Source organism: Drosophila erecta, unplaced genomic scaffold, assembly GCF_003286155.1.
Source record: "Drosophila erecta strain 14021-0224.00,06,07 unplaced genomic scaffold, DereRS2 tig00000055-arrow-pilon, whole genome shotgun sequence".
NCBI lineage: Eukaryota > Metazoa > Arthropoda > Insecta > Diptera > Drosophilidae > Drosophila > Drosophila erecta.
In genome coordinates this window covers 8,234,793-8,262,753 of record NW_020825200.1, presented here as the reverse complement: position 1 = coordinate 8,262,753, position 27,961 = coordinate 8,234,793, and the positions used below count along the sequence as shown (strand labels likewise).

Sequence of the window (27,961 nt, the reverse complement as noted above, 5' to 3'; positions counted from 1 at the left end):
TAATTCATATTTTTCTAAACCTCATACACCTCTTTGCTCCACACACACACACCCACATAACTCATAAAATCGCAAGTCGCACCACTACTACAATTACTTTAATAGCAGTTAAAACATTTATAAGTGAAATCCATAAAGAGCTAACAACGGTAATGTTAATTACTTCGAATCAAATGTCCAAGGACATTCAGACACACGATTTTTGTGAGTGGCAAATACCAAACTTTGGCATTTTAAGAGGAGCTGGAGGAAAAAAGGAGATGGCCAGTGGAACCAAGAGTATAGGTTAGACAAAGTTTACAGATTGTATCTAATCTAATTTGTAGCCTAATTAAAAAATGCTTTGGTTGTCCCATGCAGCAGATCAGATTTGTTTAACTATTTATATACTTACCTATATTAACGTATGTGGAAACATAATTCTCCTCAATTCTTGAGCTCCTTTTCTCTCTCTAATGACCACGTGGATGTAGTGTAGCTAATGGCCCATGGAGCTAACTAAGCTCGAACATGATGAATGAATTTGAATCGTTGAATTAAAAAATACAAATAATATATAAAACATAAAAATAATGATATAAAAACTGAAGTAAACCAAAATGTTTGTATGTAAAAGACACTCAAAACGTTAGAGATCATCTACAATTTAAATAAATATAAATAAAACCAAACAAGCTTTTTGTTTTTTAATAAAGAGTGAGATCAATCTACTGGGTTGACAGATTGCATAGCAAGACACTTTACCCGCTCATGAAGCATGCGGAGTAAATTAGTTTTTTATATCGTATTTTCGTAGTGGAAAATAAAATCAGAATTTTTGTGCCTTGAGGTACGATCTTCACAATTCTAAGATGTGTTTTTGCTTGCTATAAATAGTTTCAAATTCCTGGAAATTTTGGCACAAAAATAATTACCTGATTGAAAATAAATTTTAAGACTTTTCTAAAAAGACGTCGCTGTTCAAATTCAAGCAACCTAAACTTAGGATCAGGTAGAACAGCCCACTTAAAGCAGTTCGAATTTGATGTTTTTCGGGGTACAGTCGACCAGTACAGTCACATAACTTATTAGATGATTATTGTCACAGGTGGGAAAACAGTGAATGTAGATATAGTAACTACTGTAACTGTACAATTTACATGGTGTTTTAGCTGAAGGTCATGATTTTCGTTTTTAAGACCCTGCAAAACCACCAGGTGAATTAAGTTTCCATCCAAAGCAATACAATTAAACAAGGGTATTGCCTTTTATTTTGGAATTGTTTTAGAAAGAATCATGGTTATTTTATACAAATTTCTATGGGGTAACCCCAAAGTGCCTTAATATCTTAACCAGTTTCAGGAATTCCTCTAACATACATATGCTACGTCTAATCTATTGCATTATTTACTCTAAAAGTTTCTTTTTTGATTTGGGCGTGGATATGGTTCGCAAGGACACCCGACGAGGCGTCTTGTTGTTTGGCGTGGATGGCCCCGTATCAGTGCGGTTTTGCGGCGTTTCTTCCTGCGTATCCTCGTAGACCAAACGAATGTCCTCAGTTCGCTCGCAGGTGGCCTCGCTGGCTTCTATTACCGCAGGCTTCGTTTCCGTCTTTGTGATCTCCGGCAAGGGTTTTTGAGAAACCTTTTCTGTCGGTGGCAGGGGTGTGATGCCCTCATCGAGGGGCCAGGCATCCATGGCTTCCTCCATTGGCACCACAGGCGAGTTGATCGGCATTTCGATGAGTACGCGTGGAGTTCTCCTCACTGCAATGGGAGTAGCTTGCTTGGCGGGTTGGCTATTCGGCGTCAGATTGAAATGGCTGGAGCTGCCAGGAGTTCGTGGCTGGCGACGCACTTGAATTGGTGTTGCGGGTCGGGACTTCTTCTCAGGCGACTCGAACTTCTCATCAGAACTAATGATCTCCTTGTCGATAACCGGAATCACTCCAAGTGCCGGCTGTGATGTCTCTGCTGGAGGCACTACCTCTGTGCTCATTTTGCGCTTGACTGGTGATGCCTCTGTTTTCTTTACTTGAGTTGATTTTGTGCGAGTTACTTCAGCTTCTCCTTTGGTCTTGGTTGTTTCGATTTCCCCCTTATCCTCCAGCTTACGCGGAGCTCTGCGTATAGCAATCGGCATGGGTGTAGTCGAATTTTTACGGGGCGAACGCCTGATGGCGATGGGAGCAGGTTTCACCTCTTCACTGGCTTTTGTCTTGGGACTGTTCGTGTTGGACGAACTGACACTGTGCGTTGAAGAGTCGTTTTCAGCATCCAGCTCGAGTGTCCCTTCGTCTTTGATACCTGATCTTGAAGTCTTTCCGATTGTATTCGGTTTCGATGTTTCCTTCAGTGGTTTCCGTGTAGCTGTCACTTCATCTGACGATACCTTACGGAGCTTTTGCTTCTTCTTTTTCTGCGCCGGCATATTCTCCGAAGATTTTAGAACAACGCTCAGCACTGCTTCCATATCTTCATAGCGGTCGCCCAGCTCGGTCGGTTCGAAGGTAATCAGTGAGCAGTAGCCATCGGTGCTGGACACGATCAAGACGGTGCCGTCCCTCGACCAGGTCAAATCCGTGAGCCTGCTGTAGTGGATGTTGGAGACAATGGCAATCGGCACCGGCTGCTGGGTGTCGTAGAAGAACACAGAGTTCTTTGTGGCCACAGCATAGATCATGCGGTACGGCAGCGAAATGATCGGAGAATTCTTCTCCGCATTGTACGGTCTCAGACGGTACAGAACCGGAGAGCAGCGAACAGCCACCGCGTATTCATTGGGAAAGGGCAGCACAAAGGCGGGTTTGGACAAATCGTAGCGACTAAACCCATAGCTGGTGTTTATAGGTTTCACAACACCATCGTAGTCGGTAATTCCTGACGGCGTAAGAAGCAACTTGCCATCGGGAGTGAAACATAAGCGGCGGAAGAAGGTCTGCAAGGTTCCATCTTGGTACAATCGTATGCTTTTGCCGTGCATCTCATGGCTCTCTTTTACTGGAAGCCCACACTTGCTGACTCGGTGCAGCACTCGCTTGGTATTGACATCAAATATCCGCATTTGTCTAAAAGAAATTATACTCCACTTGGTTGAAGTTCGAACACATTATTTAGGACTGTATTGCTTACCTGTCTGTGCTCATGGTGGCGATGTACTGATTGCAGGGATCCCATGCCACACCTTGTACGTAGCCCTTGTGGTCATCTAGAATGGCCATTGATTTCCCACTGTGCACATCCCATAGCATCGCTGTGTTATCCACGGATCCGCTGACCAGAAACTGTGAGTTTGGCGCCCAGCTGAGATCGTAGATATCCTCGCAATGACCGCGCAGAACCTTGAGGGTCATCCAGACCTCCTTGTCCTGTTCACTGCAGCCATCGGCGTCCACAATGTTGACAACTTCGTGGTCTGCCTTCTGTTTCCAGATGAAGACCACACTCTCATCATCTCCGGAGGCCAGCAGTTCACCGTTCGGCGACCAGCGGACCGCGTTGACAGCACGCTGATGCCGTGATAGGTCGGCGGCCAGGTCCACATCCACGCCCTCGGCATCATCGCTTCGGTTCACATACCAAATGAGGACATGGGCATCCGATCCACCAGAGGCTAGTCGGCAGATCGTCGGAGAGCGCAGTCCCAGGCCATTTTGTTGTATATCCACACTTAGGACGGGATCGCGGTTGTGCCACGAGATCTCGGGTATCTTGCACTTCATCCTATTTACTTAATTGGCCGCCGTTGATTGCTTGAAGTGCGAAGAGAAAAATTACTTTATGCGGCAGAGTTCGCGCCTAAAAGTGTGACCTTTTGCCATGGGAATACCAAATGATGGTGTTATCGATTCCTGTTATTGTTGACGGAGCCACTGCCTGGCGAGACGAGGGCTGCACAAGCTCTTTTAAAATGGTAAACAAAAGTTGTAAATTCTGATTTCTTCTAGTTTTACCACATTTTTTATGTAATTAACAGTCTGTAACGCTGCACACCGACGTGGGTGACCTCAAAATAGAGCTCTTCTGCGATGCCTGCCCCAAGGCCTGCGAAAATTTCCTCGCCCTGTGCGCCAGCGACTATTACAGCGGCTGCGTCTTCATTCGGAACATAAAGGGATTCATTGTCCAAACTGGGGATCCTTCCAACACCGGAAAGAATGGACAGTCCATATGGGGCCAGAAGTTCGACGATGAATTCAAGGAGACCATCAAGGTAAGCGGGTTACCACGGTTTTTCCAGAAAAACTACTTTTCTGTTGGGCCAAGCCGGCTGGCTTTAATAAGTACCCTGTATTCTGGCTTTAACGGGCATATTGTTGAATGCAACATCTTTTAAATATCAAACCCTTAATTCTTCAGCACACTGATCGAGGAATGGTTTCCATGGCCAACAACGGACCCAACGCCAATGCCAGCCAGTTTTTTATTACATATGCCGCCCAGCCAAATCTTGACCTAAAGTACACGCTCTTTGGCCGTGTGATTGATGGATTCGATGCCCTGGACGAACTGGAGAAGCTGCCCGTCAATCCCAAGAACTATCGCCCCCATGTGGACAAGAAGATCAATGGAGTAACCATACATGCCAATCCTTTGGCAACGTGATAGATTACACACAATGCCATTCATACGCTTGAAATTAAGTATATCTATAGCACTTAAGGTTACGCGATTTATTCGTTTGCTGTGCATTGTTTATGTATAGCTCTCACAACGACTTTTGCATTTCATTTGGAACTTAAACTAGACGGATGATTAAATAAAAATTGATTTCTTCAACAAAAATTTTAAACATTTTAACTTTCGCTTCAATGTTCAGTATAAGTTTTTCAAATTTTCCCGCTTAATCATTTAATTTGTACAACTTTTTATTTAGAATGATGTATCAAAAAGCCTTATCTGCTAAAAGTAGTCGGCATCATACAAACAGGTGCGTTTCGTCACTATGTGTTCTATGAGTTTGAACACATTTCAAACATTTTCGTGTCGCAATGTAGTCTACACATCGATATCAGCATTCTTCAAGTAATCGATATAAGGCGTTAAGGTGCCAATGTTTAATCTAACCTATCGATAAGCTACACAGCCTGCAAAATAAAATGTTGAACAATATTTTAAAAACATCCAGGCAGGTGCTTTATCCCGTGGCCAGGACTTTCAGCCGCAGCAGCAACCAATGCAATGTGGTGACCGAAGCCCCAGCGGCAGTGTCCGCACCTCCGGCGGCGGGATCACCTCTGATTCTGCCGCAAGATTACACAGATTGCTTGCCGGTGAGCAGGAGCACGGCGCGCCAGGCGTGGATAGAGAATACGGATGCAGTGGCGGAGCGCAAAGTGGGCTTAATTGAACTGCATCCTGATATCTTTGCCGCACAGCCGCGGGTGGACATCATACAAGAGAATGTGGAGTGGCAGCGCAAGTATCGTTATGTAAGCATGGCGCACACCAAAACCCGAGCCGAGGTGCGCGGTGGCGGCCGGAAGCCGTGGCCCCAAAAGGGAGGAGGTCGGGCGCGCCACGGTTCCCTTCGATCGCCCATGCTCAAGGGCGGTGGCGTGGTGCACGGCCCCAGGTCGCCCACGACCCATTTCTACATGCTGCCCTTCTATAAGAGGGTTTTGGGATTGACCTCCACACTGAGTGTTAAGCTAGCGCAGGATGATCTGCACATCATCGAGAGTGTGGACATACCCACCGGGGATGCAGAGTTCCTTAAGGATTTAATCGCCGAACGGAATTGGGGACCTTCCGTTTTGATTGTAGACGAGTGAGTACTTCTTGTAGGTTGTTCTATATTCATACAACATATTGATTCTGATTTTTACAGAGATCATATGTTCCCCGCCAATATTTGCCAGGCCAGCGATGATCTTGGCTATGTCAACTTGATGCCAACCTTTGGCTTAAACGTGTATTCTATGCTAAAGCACGACACTTTGGTGCTGACAGTGGCTGCAGTAAAGCATCTGGAGCAGCGTCTACTATACCAACTTAATCGAAACGACGCCGCCAGCAAGGGCGGAAAGTTTAAGCTGGATCAAGTCTAGAACTTAAGAAAGTTAAATCCTTTAGTTTATTTGTAATCTTTTGTGGATGCCAGAAAATGCATTGTTAAACAAACAAAAATGCTTTTAAGATCAAAGGTATAAAGTTGAACTTTACATTTTACAACTTTGCAGTTCTTTTGATATCCATTGCTTAATGTTTGTAGACGTCAACAAATTCACTCAGGTCTTTGTTTACATCGCTAGCCACGGTGACCAAAGGATCCTTATCCACTGCAGATACATATACCAGGCATTGTCCATTAAGGGAATTAGCCAATACTTGGCAAAACTCATAGAGAAAACCTCTTTCCGAATTACTGTGATTGCAGAGTAGGACGGTTGTTTTGTTGTGAGTAAAATCCAGAACTTCGTGATGGGACATTTCGCCGGTGATGATTAGATCCGCTTGGATACCCTTCAGTAGAGATGCTCCAGAACCGGCACAAATGCCGACGGATTGGATGACTGTCTTGGGATTGTGGCCCACAGCTAAAGCAACGTGCACGCTGTTCTCAATATGCTTTTGCAAAGATTGCACCACCTGGAAAAGCTCCATTTTTGTTTCAACATATCTACCGGATCCCGTACCCGGAGGAGCACCCAACTCCGGTTCCAGAGGGCGAATGTTTAGGACATTCACTGCCTTAGACAGCCAGTCGTTGACCCCACCACTCTTCTTATCCCAAGCCGTATGGGGTGAGTACAAGGCTATATCGTTGGCCAAGCATGCGGCCACCACGCGCTCCTTCCAATGTGACTGCGTAATCCTTGTCAGGGGCTTGAAAATGGGTGGATGATAGCTGATTATGAGCTGTGCCTCCTTCTCCAGCGCTTCGTTCACTACGGGCTCGGTTAAATCGTTAGTTAATAGTATTTTCTTGATTTGCTTTTCGCGGTGTGGTTCAATCAGGAGTCCCACGTTGTCCCACTTCTCCGCCCATGAAGTCGGAGCATAGTTCTCCAGCTCCTTGACCACAGCGGCCAGACCTTGACCACTAATGGTGTTCATCCTTCTCAGCATCCCTTGATGTCCTTGATCCTTGATGGCAATATATTCCTCTGCTTAAGATTTTGTGGAACTATTTATATTATTGGCCATTTAGTGCTGCCAACTTATTTTTAGTAGTTGTACAGCTGCTGGTTCTATTAAAAATCTTTGTGACCCGCAATTTTTAAAATATATGATTAAAGAATATATGATTATAAAGATATGTTAAAGAAAGCTCTTTAACTTTAAATGCAATGCAATAAATAAAATGGTTTTAAACCGTATATATTCATATATAAAAACCATTGAAACTTATAAAAGTATCTTTGACACATTGTATTTTATGGGAAGTTTCTGATAAGCTTGTAAAGTCCCTATATTTCTAGGGTTCAGAGAATTATTTAATTAATACCACTTTGTAAAAACCAAAATATTCTTCTATAAAATATTTATTGACCTAGCGATAAACCGTAGATGTGATTGATTATTAAAAAATCCCAGAAGAAGAGCTTATGACAAATCGGTCGCTCAGAATATCCCCTGAAATTCAGATGAGATTTCAGCAGATCTATGAAAAACCAACGAAAGAATCCTGCATCTTATTTCCGTTCGGTAATCGGGAGAATTCCGCCTCGTCGTCATACGCATTTAACATATAACATCAGATTGCTCTCTCACAAACACATATAAAGCTGATTTAAGCCCCGATTACACCATCGCTCCATTTTTTTATAAAAAGTTTGAATTTAGCACTCTTTAATAGTCGCATTTTATTTTATTTTATTTTTATCAGTAGAAAATATGACAGAGGCGATTTTCTTACCATTAAAAGTTTTTAAGGTAAAGAGAATTAAAATCGAACCAACTTCATATCGTAATAACCCATGGTGTAAACGGGGCTTCACAGTATAGACTGCCTTATAAATATATACATATAAGCGCGCTCCCTCGATTTCATTCGCTATCGAGACGTGAAAGAAAGCAGACGTGCGTCCGGGTACTATGCGAATTGCAGATTACAAACATATAAACCATAAATACGCGTTTTAAAGCCAGCTTCGCAAGACAATTAACCAGCAAGGTAGTGAGAAATCAATAGAAAATAGTGCCGCAGTTAATAACACAAAATCTGTGCAGAAAAAAATAGCTAAAAGGAAGCTGTGTGAGAAGGGAGATCAAAAATCGACCTCTGTGTGTGATTGTGGGTGTGTGTGGGTGAAACAAATGTGAAAAGGCAAATAACACATTGAGCAGATTGAAAAATCGAAAATTGTGAACCAGTATGAAACCGTAATTTTATGTTTCTGTGTCTACATTTGTACATAAGTTCATAGAATGCCTTTAATCTACTAAAATTATTGCGTTTTCACTTGTTCGCTTAAGCCTATATGTTTGTTTCACTCGCACCCGCGAGGTGAGCGCTTACTGTGTGTGTGTATGTGTGTTTGAGAGACTGAGCTCAAAAGCAAAGTTCAAAACGACAGGAGTATATATATAACATATATACATATATTTTAGCCCAACTGAGAGAGGAAAAGCACGAAAATGCCGAGCCCAACAAAAGCAGCGGAGGCAGCAACTAAGGCAACAGCAACAAGTGACTGCAGCTGCAGCGCTGCCAGTGTTGAGCAGCGCGGCCCCATAAACGCGGCTAACCCCTCGTCCCCACTAGCCACTAGCGGTAAAATTGGCGGCAAAACACAAGATCAAACGGCCGCCATTAACAAGCAAAAGGAATTTGCCGTGCCAAACGAAACCAGTGATTCGGGCTTCATCTCCGGCCCGCAATCCTCGCAGATCTTCCCCGAGGAGATAGTCCCCGATAGCGAGGAGCAGGATAAGGATCAGCAGGAGTCGGCAACCCAAAAGGAACAGCCCGTTGTCCTTGATTCCGGTATTATCGACGAAGAAGAGGATCAGGAGCAGGAGAAAGAGGAGGAGGAGGAGCACCAGGACACCACCACTGCCACCGCCGATTCAATGCGACTCAAACACAGCGCGGACACAGGCATCCCACAATGGACCGTCGAAAGCCATTTGGTCAGTCGCGGCGAACAGCTCAACAATCTCGGCCAGAGCAGCAGCAGCACCCAAATCACCGGCCGCAGCAAGGTCCAATCCTCCACAGCCAGCACGGCGAACGCGAATCCTTCGGGAACGGGAGCAACATCATCCGCTCCGCCCAGCAGCATTAATATCATGAACGCCTGGGAGCAGTTCTATCAACAAAACGACGACGGCGACACGTAAGTAAATGACATGGAATCTCCACCGGCGTGGTTGCTAGAGTTTTAAATGATTTATGTATATGCGAACACATTTATAGATTACATTTGTGAATTTTTGATTTGTGGAATTTTCCAAGGATGATTTAAAAATATTAGCGGCTTATCTCTGGGTCATTTCAAAAACTTTCCCATGCTTCTAGTTATATTTCAAATATGGTTTTATAAATGTGTTTTTATGAACGCGAGCACAATCAGCTAAAAATATTTAAATAAACCCACATTAATTAGTAGTCTTGTACAAATACATATATAGGTATTTATAAGATCAGAAATTAATCGGTTTATGACAGCTAAAGTTACGCACGAGATAAGAAGCAAAATCCGAAAAATTAAGGTTTTCTTTAAATTCACAAGTAACAATTATAGATTTATAGCACAATCTTTGAATCATTTCCGAATTTCTATGATCTTATACGTGCCGTATTTCCGATGAGAATCCTCAAATTTCCCAAAATAACAAAGACATCGCGGCATTGCCCCGATGACCACCAAGCGTGCTAAGGGGAGAGTTTCGTGAATCACTCAAAGACCATTGTCTGAGGCGAGAAACGCGACTGACACATGTGTTTTAGTCAGGCTTTGGGGTTTTCCTGGTATGTGGACAGGTACGGGAACAGGTTTTTCGGGGCACCTCTTCTTTCTTCACATTACTTTACATCAACTTAACTTACTTGGGTTTTTACGCCGCCACATGACCGACGACAAGTGTACCGAAAGGGAAGAAAGTGCGGGTGCCGAGCGGCAGGTAAAGAAACCCACAAATTCACGTTGTTTTTTTTTCGCTGTCTCTTGTTTCAGACCTCTGCACCTGGCCTGTATTTCTGGATCAGTGGACGTAGTGGCGGCCCTGATTCGCATGGCTCCTCATCCGTGCCTGCTCAACATCCAGAACGATGTGGCCCAAACTCCCCTTCATCTGGCCGCTCTTACTGCCCAGCCCAATATCATGAGGATACTTTTACTCGCCGGAGCTGAGGTAATATTCTACGAAAATCAAAAAAACATTTGAACATTTAATGATTCTTAATATTTTGCATACTCCCTTATAAACGAATGCAATTTCATATCAACTTTTGTTTCTTAAACTCTGAAAAGCAAGTTCAACCGAGTTTTTTAAAACAACAAATTCCAATTACTCATTTGAATAGCCCACGGTGCGCGATCGTCATGGAAACACAGCCCTCCATCTTTCCTGCATCGCCGGAGAGAAGCAGTGCGTCCGTGCCTTGACAGAGAAGTTCGGAGCCACGGAAATCCATGAGGCCCACCGACAATATGGACACCGATCCAACGACAAGGCGGTCAGTTCCCTGAGCTACGCCTGTTTGCCCGCCGATCTGGAGATTCGCAACTACGATGGTAAGTAAAGTGCATTGCCTTTTAAATCAATTTCTCAACTTCTTTACTGATTTACCCAAACATTTGTTTTAATTTCTTTACTCAATTAGTTAATCCTATTGATTCCACAATTGTATATACTCGTAGATATAAAAATATTATTGCTGAGAAATGGAAATCACGAGTTATTTGTCTCTCAAGCTTGTAGGAATTTTTCCGTTCTAGTAAAGTGATTATTTTTGGCCTAGCATTTTCGGGCATACATATATCATTAAGAATATGAATCTGTGCCAAAAATGTGTCATTATATATAGCTCTATATATGCACATATAGTTGGTGTCCCGCCAACGGCTAGCCGCACTGCGAGACATTGTCTGCCATATAGTACACATTGTAGTATATGCGTTATAGACGTACATATCGTTATGGTTATAGGTCCTATAGACGCCTTTGAGCAGATGCCAAAAATACATTGGCCTCCCCGATACATTTCGCTTGAAATTTTCGCTCGTCAAATTCTTAAAAAAAAAAACAACCCTCCTCCCTGTTCCCTGTTCATTTGCGTTATTGATTAACCAAAATAAACGAAAAACGCTCAGAAAACAGAACATTTGCAAAGTTTCAGACGTCAGCAAAGTATAATAAAAACAATTCAACACAAGGATAGGTAAATATTTATTTGTTTGGTGGATGTGGAATCTGAAATACATTTACATAAGCTGGAAATTCATGTTTTGCTCCGTTTGACTCTGGCGCCTCAATTTCGAATGCAATGCATCGAGGAAATAATTGAAATTAAATTTATTTTCCCCACGTAAGGACAGGCGTGTATCATAATTAACATTTGTTTCCTTATTTGATTTTGGTCTGTATTCGCGGACCAGAAATCGAATTATCGATTTGAACGCCTCTGGGTTGTGGGGGTGCCACCCATTGCCACTCATTGCATAACATGCGTGGGAGTGCACAGGAAGGGTTCTAAATCAGAACGTTTATTTATAATCCATAATTTGTGGCACACTGTATTTGCTCACTAAGACTTTGGTTGCACAATCGGTTTATTTGTTTGATTATTTCAATTACGAGGTGTTCACTGAACTTTCAATTGATACTATTATTGAAACTCAAGCTGTGGAATATTTTCCAGTAAAATCAGCCGCTATTTTAATTTCAATTGAATGGAAAGTAAAAGTGTGGTAATTAACGACTAGACTCTTCAAAAAAGGTTAATAAACTTGTCAGAAAGTGTGGCAAAACCAAAGTTATTTATATTTGACCTTTCGTTTGTTTAATCGATTTCTATTGGCCTTTTTGCAGCTGTGTTTTTTCCTATGTATAACCTTGCCAAAAATAAAATCCGAATTCGTGATTGGCAAACATTTGGTGAACAAACATTTTTTTTACCCGTTTGCCAGCTTTAAGCAGCGCCAACCGGTTTGAAGCTCCACAAAACAGCTGCTCCCCATATCGTGAATATACATATATGTATGTTCATATGCATATGCTATATATAACCCGCACATACAAGACACATAATGTATTTTTCGGCTAGCCAAAAGCAACAGCGCACACATTTCCGACAAAAACTATTAAAAACCAACAAAGCAACAAGAAACGAGACGTTCAGACGCTTTTGAGCATTTCGCCTATTCGAAACCTCTGGGTTTTCCCACTGCCACAGCAATAAATTCGAAAGCAATTTTAAATATTCGAGGCGGGACACCGGGCCAGTTCTGTGTTCAATTCACTATTGATGCCGATCACTAAGTAAACACAAGGCCCTTAGAATATGTGGTCCAATTGCAAGTTAATCCAAACAATTGACGTCAGCATTTCTGGGGCAAAAACACACTTACCGATGTAATGTAATAAATCACTTTGGAACAAATGGCATTATTTCATCCTTAAAGCTAGCGAATTTGAATCGTTTTTTCTCATAGTTTTGGTAGACATTCCAACTCTATTTAAAACTTGAAGGCATTCCCTTCTAAATTAAATGCTACTGAACATGTATTTAGGCATGGGCGACGAAAATAGGACACTTTTTTTTTGTTATTTGGCCGAGAGCCAAGCAAGAGCAGACTTTGAAAGAATGCCGAATAATAGCAATAGAAAAATGATAGCATTAAGCCGATTAAAAGCGCAGACAACAGCGGAAATTGGGAAAGGTTCGTCGTTATCGAAGGCACAGAGGCCCCCTTCTGCACCTCCAGAAACAAATATTTCTGTAGCTTTTGGAAATCCCCACAATAGTAATTACGGCCAAATGCTTTGAGGTCGACCAACTGCCCGTAACGTGGCCGTAATCCATTTTTGGGCATCATTAACGCGCCCGACACGCAACTGGGAAATGGACTGCTATTATATAAATAAACGCACGCAAGGCTCCCGAGGACAGGCTCTATAAATAGTATAGGACGTCTTTCGCTAGTTCGGATCGCTTGACAACTTTGTGGGCTTTGGCCTTTGGTAAATCAAGAGGGCCAGAAATTACCACTGTTGATAATAAACCGTTTGTGATTGGGTTATCTGAAAATATGAACTACTGTCGTAGTATGAGCTGTGCCGTTTTGGGGCCGTATCAAGCTGGGTTTCTATGGAGTTTCAGGAAATCCTACTGCGGATTTTGCAATTAATCTGTAAATAATGTAGAAATTCCCGAAGGGTATGCCGATGAGCAATAAACAAATGTCGGTTAAACCAAAACGGGGGAATTTCAGAACAACACATTTGTCCTGCATGTGTATGCCAGTTGTTGCAAATACTATAAATATCTTTATTTAAGCGAAGAACCCCATGAAATCTTTGGCCTGGCAACTAGGAGCACAATTAGGAGCAGTCACTGCCGTACTTCCCCGCCTGATAAGCCGGCCTACTATAAAAAAGCAAACGAGATATGTCCATTGCTGTTCGATCGTCAGCAGACATTGGTAACTGGAAGTCGTGCGTTATCAGCTATGAGGAAAACCCCATAGGTGGTCGTTTACTGTGCGATTAAACGACCCTCTTTACGTCTCCCGAATTGCGCTATTCAACGTCCTCGCCCTCTTTCGCATTCAAGAAGCTAACTTTGTTATTATCAGTGTGCTGGTTTAACCACATTACCACTCGAATGTTACGGTCTCGTGTTTGAAAAACTTTAACTCAGAACCGTAGAAACCCGCTATTAAATCAGGAGTTGACGTAAATTCTGAAAAACCTCTGAAATGACCGTATAAAATAAAAGGCAATATGGAAATAAATACGTACATCGTCACTGGGATTTTCATAAGCTAATTTCTGGAACTTTCGACTGCAGCTGGAACTATTAGTAGTATTGAAAGTATATATATATATACATATATATATAGAAAGTCCAATCCAATTTGTAAAGTTAACTCAGTCTTACAGCATCGCAAACCCGTTCCGGGCATTAATATAATCGAGATCTACGACATTCTGGAATCCGACGACAATCAATGAGTTTTACATTGTCGCTTGTCCGTTGCACCTACAAACAACAACAAGTTAGTCATAAGCACAAGGTTAAATCTGGACTCCGGTACAAGTCAAGTTCCAGCACTATGACATCCCAGCTAAAATCGCAGTATCATTTCCTTTTTAAAAATCTGAAACTAGCATAATCCGCTTAGACGGGTTTATTCACACCAAGAGATGACGATAAGGCTGCGAAATTTACTTCTTTTTTTTCTTGACTGATAACTTAAAGAAATCTACTTTTGGAGAGTTGAAATTCATATGCTTTGGAGTTCGTTCACATTCTTGTACAGATCACAAGGTTAAATTTGAATAGCAAACGAAAATATGTACTTCTCTATTATGGGCTTTGATCGTATTTTGATGTATACTTCCCATTATGGGCGTTCATCGTTTCATTGATTATCTGTCAGACTGTCAGTTATAAACAAAGTGATCTCAGAAGTTGAATTCCCATTTGCTTACACATAAGAGTTTATTGACTTGCAAGTACTGGCACCTATATCTAATAGATCTTCAGTCATTTCATATGATTCCTTCTATTTTTTGCAAGGTAAGCAAGCAGCAGTGAGTAGCGCTAGAATAACAATACCAGATACATTTAATGAGCTCATGCTAATTGCAAAAATTGAAAACAAATGACGGAAGTTAGAGAATGCAATAAATAATGACTGACGCTTGCTGCAAAATCCGAAGTGCAACTGAGTTGACAAACAAAAAAAACCAAACGCTGATCTCCCACCAACAATGGTGACCTCGTTGGGCTTTTCCCCAAATTTCGTTTGCGTCTTAATTGCCGTGCGGTGTTTTCTTTTTCACTTACTTCTCTTATTACTTTTTCTGTGCAGTCCCACACGTGGCTGACGACGATCCCCATCCAATTTTGGCTGGTTGAGTCGGGTGTTATTTGCATTTCGCATTCATGGGGCCCGAAAGAAAGTCAACAAGGCGAGTCCGCTGACATAACGATCGAGCGATATATAGTAGTAGATCGGGCGGGGGAAGGCAACCAGCCGAGTTGAGCTCGAGCTGGGCTCGACTTGCTTTCAAAACACTTTCATTGCCAAGTCAGTCGTCGTCGTCGTCGTCATGACATGGAAAATCCACGGCTTTAATTGTGCTAAATTGTGCTGTTTGTTTTCGCTTCATTTGGCGGCCGGCTGCAGAGCGCTACCTGGGTTTTTCACTTAACTTAATACTTAAATTTCCACATTGGGAAAGTCAAGCATCGACACACGGCACTTGTGTGCGATACAAATTGCCCAACGGCGCCCAGCAGTTTTTGGGGTAAACAACTTTTAATTAGATATTGTATTTTCCCCCACTTTTGGCTTTTGTTCTTATATTCATCTTTTGGGGTATTTGAAAAGCCAGTCGTATTTGGACAGTTGGCTTTAATTTCATCGGCCATGTCTTGTGGGTATTTTTTTTGTTTTGTGGGTTTTGGGCCAGGTAATTCCCCCAATTGCCTGGTAACTTCTTTTGGCACGCGCTGGGTTGGAAAACTCGAAACAGCTTTCAGATATTTCCCACTCCAATAAATATTGCAAATACTAGCACCTGGCTGTACTTCGGCATACATACATATGTAGATCCATAATTATGAAACAATGACCCAAACTGAAGGACAAATAAGCTGGCAAACTGGGGAATACAAGAGATAAATATTTGAAACAAAAACCCACAAGTATAAGCGAATAACCCGTTGTAGAAATTCCAAAACTCTGACCAAACAATAAGCACAATTAATTAAAATTAAGAGATGGCAGCGGTGCGTTTAATATTTGCGCTGTCAATAAATTTATGAACTTTGCGACTTCGGTTGACTTGTGGAGTACTCTTAACTGCGCCGTTGGGTTTTTCTCATAAGGTCGTTGTCGATATCGTTGTCTTTTTTTTTTTTAATATTTCAGCCGCCTGTGCAAATAGTAACAACATCGCATCGTACAGGCTAATGGGTGAAAGGAAGGCGGCGGGTTGGAGGTGCGATCAGATCAAGTTGGCGGTGGTGCCATTTGTGAAACTGTTTGGATTTTCAAGTGCCAGGCAAATAGAATTTCCCATTGTGCGCAGTTTAAAGCGATTTCATTAATTGCTACGTCTCAAATACCATTGCAGTAATTACTTTTCAATATGGTTGTATTTCAGAGCTTGGAGGATATAGCCCTATATAATGTCAACAGTATTTCAGTTCTGTCTCCTATTATCTCCACCTAGTGGCGTCAATTTATGTTCGAGATTGCCTTAGTTTTTTTTTTTTTTTTTGTTGGTGACAACATCAAGTTTTAAATATAGTCGTTCGCCGATAACATTGTTTTGAATTTTGTGTTTCACAATCGTTCACTTGCTTGCAATGAAATAGCTAAAAATAATGGTGACACTTCAACTTCAATTGCTGCTAAACTAAAACAAGGCGATTTCAGATGTATCTAATTATTGGGCAATCAGCGTATTTATTGCTGTTCTAACCGCTTTCTGGACACGTGTCTTCGGCTTCGAATCAGACTTGCTGGCTAAGACATCGGATTATAAGCTGTGATCTTGTGACGCAGCCTGTGGCCCGCTGATGGGGGAATTCCCAGAGTAAAGCAAAGTTTGAAACAAACTTTTGTGTTTCATATTTCATGTTTTATACTGCTGCCGCCCGCCCGTTTGTCTATTAATATACGTGGGTACATAATATCGTTGTATATACATGGCTCTTTAATCGTATGCTAACGATTGGCACGTTGCTGTGCTGAAGGGGCAACAACAATGAGGATTGTCTTTTACTAGCTCATCGGCTTCTCTTTTAGTTAGTCGAGCTTAAAAAAATCTCCATGTGGTCATCGTTATTTTTATCTTGTGACACAATTGTTGCTTTTGTAAGCTGTCAACCGAGAGATTCACCTTAAAAAAAACCCACAAAAAACTTTACTGTGCAGAGCTCCTGACTTTCTTGGGCCGCTTTCTTTTGCAATAACAGATTTCGGTCTTAAATTGCCGTGCGTAATTCGGGTTTTAATCAATGATAACCTCAGTTGGTTTTTTTTTTTTAGTTTTTGTTTGGCTCCTCTGGGGTTATCTCGTTTGCCTCCAATGACTCATGGGTGGAATTTTTAGTATATTATCACAGTTAGTTCTCGGATTTCCTACCTGAAATCTCCGTCTGGGCCTGTAAATGTGTTCGGTTTATGCAAATGTGCAAACTGTTTGTGTGTGAAAGTCAATCAACAGCACGTGTAGTCCAGCAGTAAAAAAAACGGAAACAACAAAGACAAGATAGAACGCTATAGTCGCGTTCGCCTTATGAAAAAATGTTTTTGATTTTTTAAAATTAGATTAGAGGGGGCGTGGAAGCATCAGGAATCATGCTTGCACTGGAATCTTTCTAGTTTTTATAGTTCTATTGATCCTGATAAAGAATAAATGCCGTTACATGCTTCTCAACAATTCTAGTATACCCTTTTACATCGCGACTAACGGGTATAAAAACTTTGAATAACCGGGTAGAAAATATGGCTAGAGTAGTAACAACAACTCAACGTCAACTAATCATAAAGCTATAAAAACAAAGGCGTGGAATACAAAAACAAACAGAGACTAAACAATTCACCTTTGTTTTCAGTTTTTTAGCAGTAGTTTTTTATACATATCTGAATGCGAACGTCGACTCGATCTGAAAATACGAGAATGAATTGATGAAGAATCGTTAAAAGGCAAGAAGAACAAGAACCATGATGGGAAAGAGGAAACTTAAACTGGCTTTTAAATATTAGTTTATTTATTACATTATCTTCTTTAAATGAATTCATTTATATCGATAGGGTGGGTGTTTATATCGCTTTTTAATGCTAGTTGAGTTTAAAAATGAAACATGATCCGAATTCTGTGCAATTTTTTGCCCAAAATGTCAGTTAGATTATTGCACATTTTTTTATTATTATTTCAGACACTTGTGTTTGTGTGTCCATATATCAGATTTCTATATGCATAAACCAATTTGAACTTGGGCAAACTTGTTGCCGAAGCAGAAACCAAAAAGCCAACTTTGTATTTGGTTTGTTAACTTAACGCCAACTGTTTGATTTTTATTTTATTTTATTGTATTTTTTTCCCTGCCTTAGCTCGTCACTCGACTTTGTTGTTGTCGCTTGCTTTTGTGTTATTGCTGCTGGTTTATTGTGGGAATTTCTTGGGTTTTTCAACGCACACCTATGCACGTACATACATATGTATGCCTTTCGATCGCGCACACAGATACTCGCATGCGAAGTCAACGGGTTGTCATATTGTCTTATAAGGCAAAAGCCTCCACTTGGCACCCAGTTCCCTCCCCTCGAAACCCCCCGTTTGCCACCCAACCGGTCATTGTCGTAATCAGAGCTTTTTGTTCGCATTATAAAACACTACTTGTTTTACAACGGAATGCAGCTTTTTTCACAGCGGACAAGCTTTTGGGTTTCATTCATAAATCAAGCTTTTTCGATCCTCAGCGCAGGAATAGTATTAAAAATGGAAATATTTGTTGATCTTTTATTTTTTAAAGCGTACATGATCCTCTCTTTTTACACTTTCTAACCAAAATCTTCTATTTTCTATCGTTACAGGAGAACGCTGTGTGCATTTGGCCGCCGAGGCGGGACACATTGATATCTTACGCATTTTGGTATCCCATGGAGCCGATATTAACGCCAGGGTAAGTGAGAAGATTACGTCAAATTCATCAATTTACCGTACTAATGACAAGTTTTTATAATTAGGAGGGCAAATCGGGTCGCACACCACTGCACATTGCGATCGAGGGCTGCAACGAGGATCTGGCCAACTTCCTGCTCGACGAATGCGAGAAGCTGAATCTGGAAACGGCCACCTACGCCGGATTGACGGCCTACCAGTTTGCGTGCATCATGAACAAATCGCGGATGCAGAACATCCTGGAGAAGCGCGGAGCGGAGACCGTAACGCCTCCGGACAGTGATTACGACAGTAGCGATATCGAAGATCTAGACGACACGAAGGTGAGCGTCACTGCTTAAGAATATGTACCAAGAAAAGATCAACTGAGATCACTTAGAGCGTAAGGCACAATTTGAAATGGTACACCACCAGCTTCCAAAATGTTCAAACACTAAGTAAGAGAGATGTCCCCAGCTGAACTGGTATTCAGCGAGAAAATATTGTTACACTTGAGAAATTACTTATTGTAACTCAATGTATTGTTAACCAAAAAAAAAAGAAAGGAAAATGTTAAATGAAAAACAAAAGAAAAAAGCAAACAGCAGGATAGCAGCAAGTAAAGAAATTATCCACCCATAAATGATTAGGGGATCTATGTTTTAGTAGAACCCGCTCAAAAGCAAATTGAACCAATATAGTATCGCCCGATTGAAACTGTGCCACGGCAATCTCACAAGCAAGTTGATGCATCGTTTACAATCAGGTTTACAAACAAACCGTAGATGAATATAATATTATCCGAAGAACTTTCGTGCACTGTACCAATTTAAATTATATTAAGGTGTCCAATTTCAAACTCGATGTCTGTTGCTAATTCTCTCAACCACGTATATGTATTTGTGTGTCTGTTTCTGTATGTTTGTAATTCTTGTATGTGCGTGCGCGTGTGCGTGAATCAACCAACTAATCTATTATACAAAATTGAATCATAGATCGTAGTACTAAGATAGCTAAATCTAATTGATGTTTTTATGTTCTGACTGAATGAAATAATGTTGCAAAATAAATATTTTATTCTACAAAAAAATGAGCAAAACAAAAATGCAAATTAAATGTTGAATTTGATGTTGTATGGATTGAAAAGGTTTGTAACTCTATTTAGATTTGAATTTTAGATTTTTAGATTTTTTGTTTACTTGCTCTTGCTATGTTGTTTGCTTATTTTATGGCTTTATAAGGCTTTTGTTCTTGTACCTAACAATGTTGTATTATTTTAATTCTAACCAGCTGTTTTTTGCGAACCTCTTGTTCTTACAGATGTACGATCGCTTCGGTGATCCGCGCTATTTTGTCAGCTACAATGGTGGCAATCCCATGACAGTTGCCTGAATGCCCATCCAATCTGTACATACGATTTAGACTAAACATACACATACCTATGATTAACACAACTTGAATTCCCGACCTGGTTATATCGATGTTCCCAGAAGCACGCCTTTTCTGCCCAGAATTGTATGCAATATTATTCCTAGACACACGTTCTCAAAACGCAGCCAGGAAATTGGAACTTAATGTACTTACTGCCCCGGTACGTGGGAATCCGAAACGAATTGAATTCCTTGTGTTAACGCAAATTGTTTAGAGCGAAATAAAGCATACAAGGATGCAGAATGTCAAGCATTTTATTTATACGCACACAAACTTAACTCTAAGAAATAAATGTAACTGACAAAATTTAATTATTCATATATCGTCGGAGGGGGCACATTATCAAAGATTTATCCATAACTACAAAGTACGAAACATTAAACGAGAACTTATAAATTGGATATGCATTCAAGAAATAATTGTCTAGTGTGGAAACAAATCCAGTGCTGAAGCTTAAATTTAGCAATCAAGGGGGTAAAAACAGTTATAAAGGCCTAAGCATATCAACGAATACTCTGTCGAAACACGCTCTGTTTGGCCTTGCTAGCCGAAACTGCCTTTTTGGACGCCAAAGGATCGGGAGCAAAACAGTTCCACAGGCGCAGCGTTTCATCAGCTCCGGCGCTGATCACAGTGCTGCCGTCCGGAGACATGGCCATCTGCAGAACTCGTGATGTGTGTCCAGTCAAGTCGGCTTGCTTCACCATTGTTGGGTATTTCCAGATGGTCAGTTGGTTGTTGGCAAAACCATGGGCAGAGATCAGCTCCTTGTAGTGTCGGGAAAACAGCAGAGCACAGACCTGCGATTTGGAGTCCACGGATTTAATTAAAGTGCCATTGTTCACATTCCAGAACTTGATGCAGCGATCGGCGGTGCCGCCGCCAGAGGCTAAAGTACTTGGTTGCCACGGACACCAGGCCAAAGCACGCACTGCAGCTTGATGGTCGTTGAATTTGTATAAGGGATCGGTAGCAGTTCCCACGCCACCGCTGGCCGCAGACCAAACATTCACCAGATTGTCGTTGCCTCCGCTAGCCAGATACTTGAAATCCGTCGACCACTTTAGGCCGCAAACCTCCTGTGTGTGTCCAGCCAATGTGGACAGCTTGTGCTCACGTGCACGTACATCGTGGTGGACAATGGTGCCATCCCTGCTGCCTGAGGAAACTAGGAACGAGTTCCAGGCCAAGGATCCCACTCGGGCACTGTGTCCATCCATCACTCGCAGACGCTTCACTTTGGAGCAGTCCCACAGCTCCACGGCACCGGTGCTGTTGCCGATGGCAAGTATCTGACCCTCCTGGATCCACGAAAGCGACCCTGCGTAATCGCCCTCCTCAAACTCTGTGAGCTGCTCAATATTTCCGGTTTGCGCGTTCCATAAATAGACGCAACTGCCCAAGGCAACAGCAACGATATTGTCGGCACTCCAATCCATAAGATTTAAATCTGAAAGAAAACAATATTTCAACTGTATTTTTTGATACAACGTAAAAATAGTTTTCTTCAACCTACAATAATCGTTAATAAAATCAGGGGCATCCAGAATTCTCTCAGATGTGGTGGGTATATAGCGTGAGCCACTCTTCGTAGATATGGGCGTTTTTATGGAGTACACAACCTTCAGGGGATTGTTGTGGGTTTCTGGAGCAGCGGGAGCCTTGTTTTGGTAGCACAATATGCGGCCGCCCTTGGAGTCGCCGACTTGGGCCACTTCAGAGATGAGTTTCTGCCGCTCGCCCTTGTGGGCCGACGCCTGGACATTGCTCTCGTTGCTGTTGCTCGAGGTGGCCTTTTCGTTCTCCTCATCGGACTTATCGCCGGAGTCTTTGTTTACCTAATAAAGGTACCGAAAATTGATCATGAAATCAGATGGTAAATAAAATCGATCAAATATGTTAAGGCTCATATTTTCTGAAGGACCTATCTCAAGCTTTATATCAAAAACGTACAATAATTCTACTCCGTTGAGAGCAGACGCTGTACCGTGCATAATGCAGGGCGTGTTGTCAGTAGAATCCTTACCAGAAAGTGTGCTAATTCAAAGTTGGTAGCCGCCCGGTTTGGAATGAAGCGATCTCCGCCTCCTGGCGTCTTAGTAGGCGTGGTTGTGGACTTCTTGGTCTTGCCCTCGCTGCTTTTGCCCGGTGTTTTCGTGGGCGCCTGGACACCCGAGAAACTGGTGTTGTACGAGACGGATAGCACCGATCGGGTGGTATTTATACTGCCACTTAGAGACGCCTCCAGCTTCTTCTTCCACCTGGGCGCAGGTCCGCGCGTCTCACCGTCCATGATCAGGGCATTCTGCAAATCGCTCACAAAATTGAACTGCGACATGGTTTTCCGATCTTTTAGAAGGGTGTCAGGTAGTTTCACAATTTATTACACAGTTGCCTGGTTATATCACGAGAGTAGTTTGAAGTTCATAGATCACTTAGATTGGGCTTATCCCGATTTTCGGGATGCGACACAAATGGCGGTTCGATTCGGAAATGCAATGTGACCGCAACGGCTAACTGTAAGTGGTATATTTATCGGTAGTGAAAAATACTAGAAACAAAAAAAATGTTAAACAAATTAGAATCCGTTAGATATTACAATCGCTTATTTAAATTAAATTCTAATTAATTGGTATTTGATAGCTGAAAGTAGGTTAGTCCCTTTTGCAATGTTACCATACATCTGTGCTGCCTGATCGTTATGATTACTGCATCCCTGGCGCACAGCTGTCATCATCGCCGCCCTTGTAGAAAAAAAACAAGTAAGTCCCAGCGCTACAATTGGAAGCCGAATTTTACTACAATAATTAGCAAGTCACTTTGATTAGCACCTGGAAGACGTGCTCCAGCGATATTACAAGATGGCCTTCAACTTCACCGCCTTCACGTACATAGTGGCCCTGATCGGGGATGCATTCTTGATATTTTTCGCCATATTCCATGTCATTGCATTCGACGAGCTGAAGACGGATTATAAGAACCCAATTGATCAGTGCAATAGCCTGAATCCGGTAAACTTGGTGCTTACACCCACAGTGCGCCCTGTAATCAATGTGTTTGTATTTCAGCTGGTTTTGCCAGAGTACCTTCTGCACATCTTCCTGAACTTGCTCTTCTTGTTCTGCGGCGAATGGTTCTCACTATGCATCAACATACCACTGATAGCCTATCATTTTTGGCGGTAAGTGACTCATTAGACCGTGTGATATGTGAATAAACATGATTTGAGATCCGAAATGCATCACGATTGACCTAGGCGTAGCATAGGTATTACTCATGTTTTGTACCCCCACCTCTTTCAGTTACAAAAACCGCCCTGTGATGTCGGGACCCGGACTCTACGATCCCACCACGGTCTTAAAAACCGACACTTTATCCCGGAATATGCGTGAGGGTTGGATTAAACTGGCAGTCTACTTGATCAGCTTCTTCTACTACATATACGGGTAATTCTAATTGATATTCTGGGTGGCCAGGGTCCTCATTTGTCTAACGTTTCTTGCTAATTTTAGCATGGTTTATTCGCTCATCTCGACATAGGCAGCTGTTGCCTGGGGATCTCAGTGTTGGCGCCAGCCCATCCGCGTCGTTTATAAGTTGTCTATGCTCGGGTAGAAAACTCCCTTTTTGGGGAAGAATGCCCATCAATCGCGAACAATACTTCACTTGTAAATTCTAGTGTAAATCCATAAAGACATCTTGAAGCTTTGTTTTTTTTATAATTTGTAATCTTTTTTTGCAGTAAGAGATTGTACCGTGTTTTTATTATGATTATTTTTGCATTTCGCATCTTTGGTGTAGTTGGATTTAAGCATTAAATAAAAGTCGAGTCAAAGTAACCAATTTTAATTTTCCTGTTTAGCTTGAGGGACAGCGGAGTCTTTCACTGATCACGACAAACATGGAGCAACCAGCACTTACGATTATAAAGATTATGAAAGGTACATAATCCTTATCAGCAGGGCAAACATAGATATAGTCAGAATTTTTATACTAGCATTACACCTTTTCTTAGGTAAAGCACAAGTTTATTACATAAGCAAGCAACACCCAAAAATATAAACATTTTTATCATACAGTTCTAAATTTCGGAAATAATTTTGAATTACAAAGCTTCCATTAGAAAGAAATCATTTGTTATACAAAATATTCACCAAAGAAGCACAGGCTATTCAGTGTGTTTCCAAAATAAATGCATTTTGCTTTAGAACGTATTTATAACTTTATTTTACAATCGTTTCGGGAGGCCACAGCTTGGAATAAACAATATTGTGATTGAATCTTGATTAAATTAAAATGCTGTATACATGGATAGGTACATGGGGCTTTTAGTGGGCAACTGGCGTTTGATTACGACATAAAAACAATGAAGAACAAGAAGAAAAATATGAGGACGCCGAAGATCTTGATCATCAGCCAGCGATTTTTGGAGACCGACTGAAAGTATTTCAGGATCTCTCCATGGGCAGCCTCAATATTCAATTCGGCATCCGCCACATTTGTGTCAATACGCTCCACAATCTCTTCCTGTTCCTTAACCATATGCGCCAGCTGCTGGAAAATTCCCCCGAGCTCAACGATGGTAGATTCTATATTTTGCATGGTCTCCGCCCGCTGCTGGACGTAATTATCTGAATCATCGTATATGGCCATCTGTGTCTGGGTCGATAGGAGCGGTGTGGTATCGCTGCTTCCCATGTCTATGCTGACAGCTTGGTTTTCCTCGCTGAGAAGTAACGATCCCTGCTTCGCTGTCGATGGTGAGACGGTGTGTGCAGCTAACGGACCTGGTCCTTGGCTAAACTGATCGCGTCGCGTCTTCTGCTGCTTTAGGTTCTCAGTGCGCACCTCTAGGATTTGCTTGAAATCCGTGCTCATGCTGGCCAGTTTCGATTGCAGGGCCAGTACCATGTTAGAGGAATGTGACACCAAATGCTTCCCGTTTGTGTGACGCCGCTGATCCTTGGAGATGTCCTGCAGTCGGGCAATTTGTTGATTTAACGCATTTAGGTCGCCCTTGATGATATAAGTCAGCTCCTGTATCTCCTGCGGTCTGTCATCAAATAAGCTCTTCTTTTTGGCCACTAAAACGAGGACGAGAATTTTAAAGTTTGGTTTAATTTTATCGCTACATATTGGAATCAAAATGAATATTAATTAATCTTGTGGGGTTTTCGCTAACCCTGCACTTACACATTGTGAGCTTTTCCAGTTTGGCGTATGTGCTGGCTATGTTCTTTCCGATAAACCTAGCGACCATCATGAACTCCGAGTAGCTTTGAACCTGCTTAGCTTTGCGGGGATCACGAATATTGACTGCCCGGGTGATGTTTCGAGCCTGCAGGGATCGAATCGCATTGGCGAACTCGCCCGTTCGATCGCGTGCGGCCATGATGAATATTTCTGGTTCGGGTTCCGGTTCCTGGGGCTCCTCCTTCGATTGGTAAAACTGTGAACTACTCGGAATGGAAGCGGGGTAGTTGGTATATTGGCTTTGGCTATCGTTACTGATGCCCGGTTGATTTCCGGTGACCACGGCGGCAGCGGCACTTAAAGTGCGCAGTGCGTGGCCGGAGAAGGCGCGTAGGTTCCACTGGCGGGCCGCTTTGCCGTACTTGTCGTCGGAGTAGTCGGGACTGGGGATGGAATTGTCCGACTGATTGGTATCTCCAATGTGGATGGCCGCCTCGTGGCCAGTTGTTGGTGGAACCAAGGACTGTGTTAATAGTCCAACCGATCCAACAGCTGTTCCCGTGCCCACAGATCCTGTTCCTGCTCCTGCTCCTCCCTGATGATCCGCTTGAATGGTATAGGTACTGCTGCTGCTGTAATCCTGCTGGTCCGTTTGATGAAGGCGTCTTCGGGTTTGCATCTCATTTCAGATTGCAGCTTGTCCCAGGGAGTTGACGTTGCTGTTTTTTCATATGCACACGAACGAACGAAATGATCTGTTGGACTTTCCTTTGCGAAAATTGCCCCTTTGTTTTTCTCTTTTCATACACTGGTTTTCCGTTCGTTGTTTTGCTCGGCACTTAGCTGGCAGGTTCGTGTGTCCTAAACAAAGTAAAATTTGGTTTCCGTTTAAGCATGTCCCATTGATTTGGTCAAAAAATTCATAATAATTGCTAAAGATTGCAGAAAACTCACTCGTACGCACACACACACACACACACACACACTACACAAACACAACTCCAGATGATAGATTACGATGACGTGTTGATATTTAAGCAACTATCGATAGCCACGACAGAGATTTAGCAGCATTAAAACTGTTGCTACTTCTTCTCTTTTCTGTCCATGTTTAATTTTTAATATATATTTAAATAATGTTTTTAAATTATTTGTTTTTGTTTAAATCTCACCAACAAAACTAGCTTGTTTTTCATTATCAGCCTGCCATGCCGTCAGCCCTGTTATGCACATATCGATAACCAACGGCGAGCAACGCTAGTTTTTTTCTTTTCAACTTTTAATTCTTCTCTTAATTAAGCCAAAATAAAATAGTCATAGTTTATCAAAGAAAATGACACTGTACCACTTTGGAAATTGCGTGGCCCTGCTGACGCCGTACTACTTCACCTACAAATACTCCGGCCTGTGAGTTTCCGCCTGTTTTCTGGGGATTTGCCGACTGCCAAGTCCGCAGTTCTACCAGGTCAATAAAACTATTTGTGAATTGTCCCGGCCTATTTTTTTATTTACAGATCAGAATATGGAGCCTTCTGGAAGTGCGTGCAGGCGGGAGGCATTTATATATTCACACAGCTCGTCAAGATGCTAGTGCTGGCCACATTCTTCTACTCGGACGCTCCATCCACCAGCGGCGAGTTTAACTTCTTTGCGGTGCGTTTTCTTATCAGTATTTACCTTTACTCAATTAATAAGGCCATGTTGTGGATTTTCTTGTTTGCAGGAGATCCTCCGCTGCAGCGTGGACATCGCCGATTTGCTTGGATTCGCACTAATCTTGAGTCGCATTCCCGGCAAGGGTCATTCAAAGCTTATTACGGCTGGACTTGGATGTAGGTTGAACGACCAACTTAATTAAACTCATGAGGGTAGTTTTAAATGACCGAAGTACTGTACTAAGTTCATATATATGAGCATTACAACTGCGATGTCTGTTCAATTTTTTATACCCCAACCAAAATTTAACAACTCCCAAAGATTCACTTAAAACCAAACATTTTCGTATACTTATACAGGGGCCACCGCCGAAGTAATTCTTTCCCGAGGTATCATGCTGTGGGTGGGAGCCCGAGGCACCGAGTTCAGTTGGATCTACATACTCAAGTGTCTGGAGTCTAACGTGCTTCTCGTGCAGCACATCACTACGGCCACCCTGATTTGGCTCTTTACTCGTCACGATTTAAACAAGGCGTTAAAGCCGCTGGTTAGTCTGCTTCTGGCGGTGACTGTTTTCAAAGGCGTCTGGCTGGAGGGCATGCTCCACATCCTGACCATTGGACCGTGGCTGACGGTGGCTGTGAAAGCGCTGGTGGCGGCCGTAATTGGATTCTGCACACTGCACATCTATTCGGGTCTGGCCCAGCAGATCGGAATTTAAGCAATTGTGCCAAACACTCTGTATTCCTTTGTTTTTGTAACTGGTTTATTTTTTGGTGTTGTCAGAGATAGAGATTTTGTAACAAGGACAACAATTACGGTTTAGAGAATTACCCCAAATGTTAATGAATTATAGCTACGATAAAGTAATAGTAACAAAGATATCTAACGAGTTTTAATGG

At 42.2% G+C, this 27,961-nt stretch overlaps 9 protein-coding genes across 12 annotated transcripts; 5 read left to right on the top strand and 4 right to left on the bottom strand.

Moving 5' to 3' along the window:
* Positions 1–1,207: 1,207 nt before the first annotated feature.
* On the bottom strand, positions 1,208–3,843 carry LOC6543074 (chromatin assembly factor 1 subunit B). Its single transcript, XM_001969010.3, has 2 exons — positions 3,114–3,843; positions 1,208–3,049 (listed from the first exon to the last, which is right to left on the bottom strand). Exons 1-2 carry the CDS (start codon positions 3,701–3,703, stop codon positions 1,387–1,389), a joined length of 2,253 nt encoding a protein of 750 aa, XP_001969046.1. The 5' UTR covers positions 3,704–3,843; the 3' UTR covers positions 1,208–1,386.
* On the top strand, positions 3,796–4,719 carry LOC6541932 (peptidyl-prolyl cis-trans isomerase-like 3). The gene is made up of 3 exons (XM_001969009.3): positions 3,796–3,894; positions 3,958–4,194; positions 4,341–4,719. The coding sequence occupies exons 1-3, from the start codon at positions 3,814–3,816 to the stop codon at positions 4,584–4,586; spliced, it is 564 nt and encodes a 187-aa protein (XP_001969045.3). The 5' UTR covers positions 3,796–3,813; the 3' UTR covers positions 4,587–4,719.
* Positions 4,720–4,987: 268 nt separating this feature from the next.
* On the top strand, positions 4,988–6,126 carry LOC6541466 (39S ribosomal protein L4, mitochondrial). The gene is made up of 2 exons (XM_001969008.3): positions 4,988–5,751; positions 5,812–6,126. The coding sequence occupies exons 1-2, from the start codon at positions 5,081–5,083 to the stop codon at positions 6,029–6,031; spliced, it is 891 nt and encodes a 296-aa protein (XP_001969044.1). The 5' UTR covers positions 4,988–5,080; the 3' UTR covers positions 6,032–6,126.
* Positions 6,035–7,180, bottom strand: LOC6541387 (NIF3-like protein 1). The gene has a single exon (XM_001969007.3). The coding sequence runs from the start codon at positions 7,050–7,052 to the stop codon at positions 6,183–6,185; it is 870 nt and encodes a 289-aa protein (XP_001969043.1). The 5' UTR covers positions 7,053–7,180; the 3' UTR covers positions 6,035–6,182.
* Positions 7,181–7,930: 750 nt separating this feature from the next.
* LOC6541508 (NF-kappa-B inhibitor cactus) lies at positions 7,931–20,453 on the top strand. Its single transcript, XM_001969006.3, has 7 exons — positions 7,931–8,100; positions 8,538–9,265; positions 10,106–10,283; positions 10,456–10,666; positions 18,713–18,801; positions 18,866–19,123; positions 20,100–20,453. The coding sequence occupies exons 2-7, from the start codon at positions 8,565–8,567 to the stop codon at positions 20,169–20,171; spliced, it is 1,509 nt and encodes a 502-aa protein (XP_001969042.1). The 5' UTR covers positions 7,931–8,100; positions 8,538–8,564; the 3' UTR covers positions 20,172–20,453.
* Positions 20,447–22,741, bottom strand: LOC6542552 (cell division cycle protein 20 homolog). Its single transcript, XM_001969005.3, has 3 exons — positions 22,237–22,741; positions 21,727–22,048; positions 20,447–21,660 (listed from the first exon to the last, which is right to left on the bottom strand). Exons 1-3 carry the CDS (start codon positions 22,546–22,548, stop codon positions 20,714–20,716), a joined length of 1,581 nt encoding a protein of 526 aa, XP_001969041.1. The 5' UTR covers positions 22,549–22,741; the 3' UTR covers positions 20,447–20,713.
* A 133-nt stretch (positions 22,742–22,874) lies between these two features.
* Positions 22,875–24,059, top strand: LOC6543115 (protein cornichon). 3 transcript variants are annotated; one of them, XM_001969004.3, is made up of 5 exons: positions 22,875–22,972; positions 23,039–23,221; positions 23,279–23,391; positions 23,513–23,656; positions 23,723–24,059. In XM_001969004.3, the coding sequence occupies exons 2-5, from the start codon at positions 23,072–23,074 to the stop codon at positions 23,748–23,750; spliced, it is 435 nt and encodes a 144-aa protein (XP_001969040.1). In that variant the 5' UTR covers positions 22,875–22,972; positions 23,039–23,071; the 3' UTR covers positions 23,751–24,059. The 3 variants fall into 3 exon arrangements, with proteins under 3 accessions (XP_001969040.1, XP_026835037.1, XP_026835038.1); XM_026979236.1 differs by having other exon boundaries at positions 22,876–22,972; positions 23,026–23,221; XM_026979237.1 differs by having other exon boundaries at positions 22,892–22,972; positions 23,022–23,221.
* Positions 24,060–24,413: 354 nt separating this feature from the next.
* LOC6542965 (syntaxin-5) lies at positions 24,414–26,641 on the bottom strand. Of its 2 annotated transcripts, none has more exons than XM_026979233.1 (3): positions 26,358–26,438; positions 25,404–26,264; positions 24,414–25,294 (listed from the first exon to the last, which is right to left on the bottom strand). In XM_026979233.1, exons 2-3 carry the CDS (start codon positions 26,080–26,082, stop codon positions 24,561–24,563), a joined length of 1,413 nt encoding a protein of 470 aa, XP_026835034.1. In that variant the 5' UTR covers positions 26,083–26,264; positions 26,358–26,438; the 3' UTR covers positions 24,414–24,560. The 2 variants fall into 2 exon arrangements, with proteins under 2 accessions (XP_026835034.1, XP_026835035.1); XM_026979234.1 differs by lacking the exon at positions 26,358–26,438 and adding an exon at positions 26,576–26,641 and having other exon boundaries at positions 24,561–25,294.
* Positions 26,456–27,943, top strand: LOC6542303 (transmembrane protein 147). The gene is made up of 4 exons (XM_001969002.3): positions 26,456–26,810; positions 26,918–27,056; positions 27,127–27,235; positions 27,419–27,943. Exons 1-4 carry the CDS (start codon positions 26,737–26,739, stop codon positions 27,778–27,780), a joined length of 684 nt encoding a protein of 227 aa, XP_001969038.1. The 5' UTR covers positions 26,456–26,736; the 3' UTR covers positions 27,781–27,943.
* Positions 27,944–27,961: the final 18 nt, after the last annotated feature.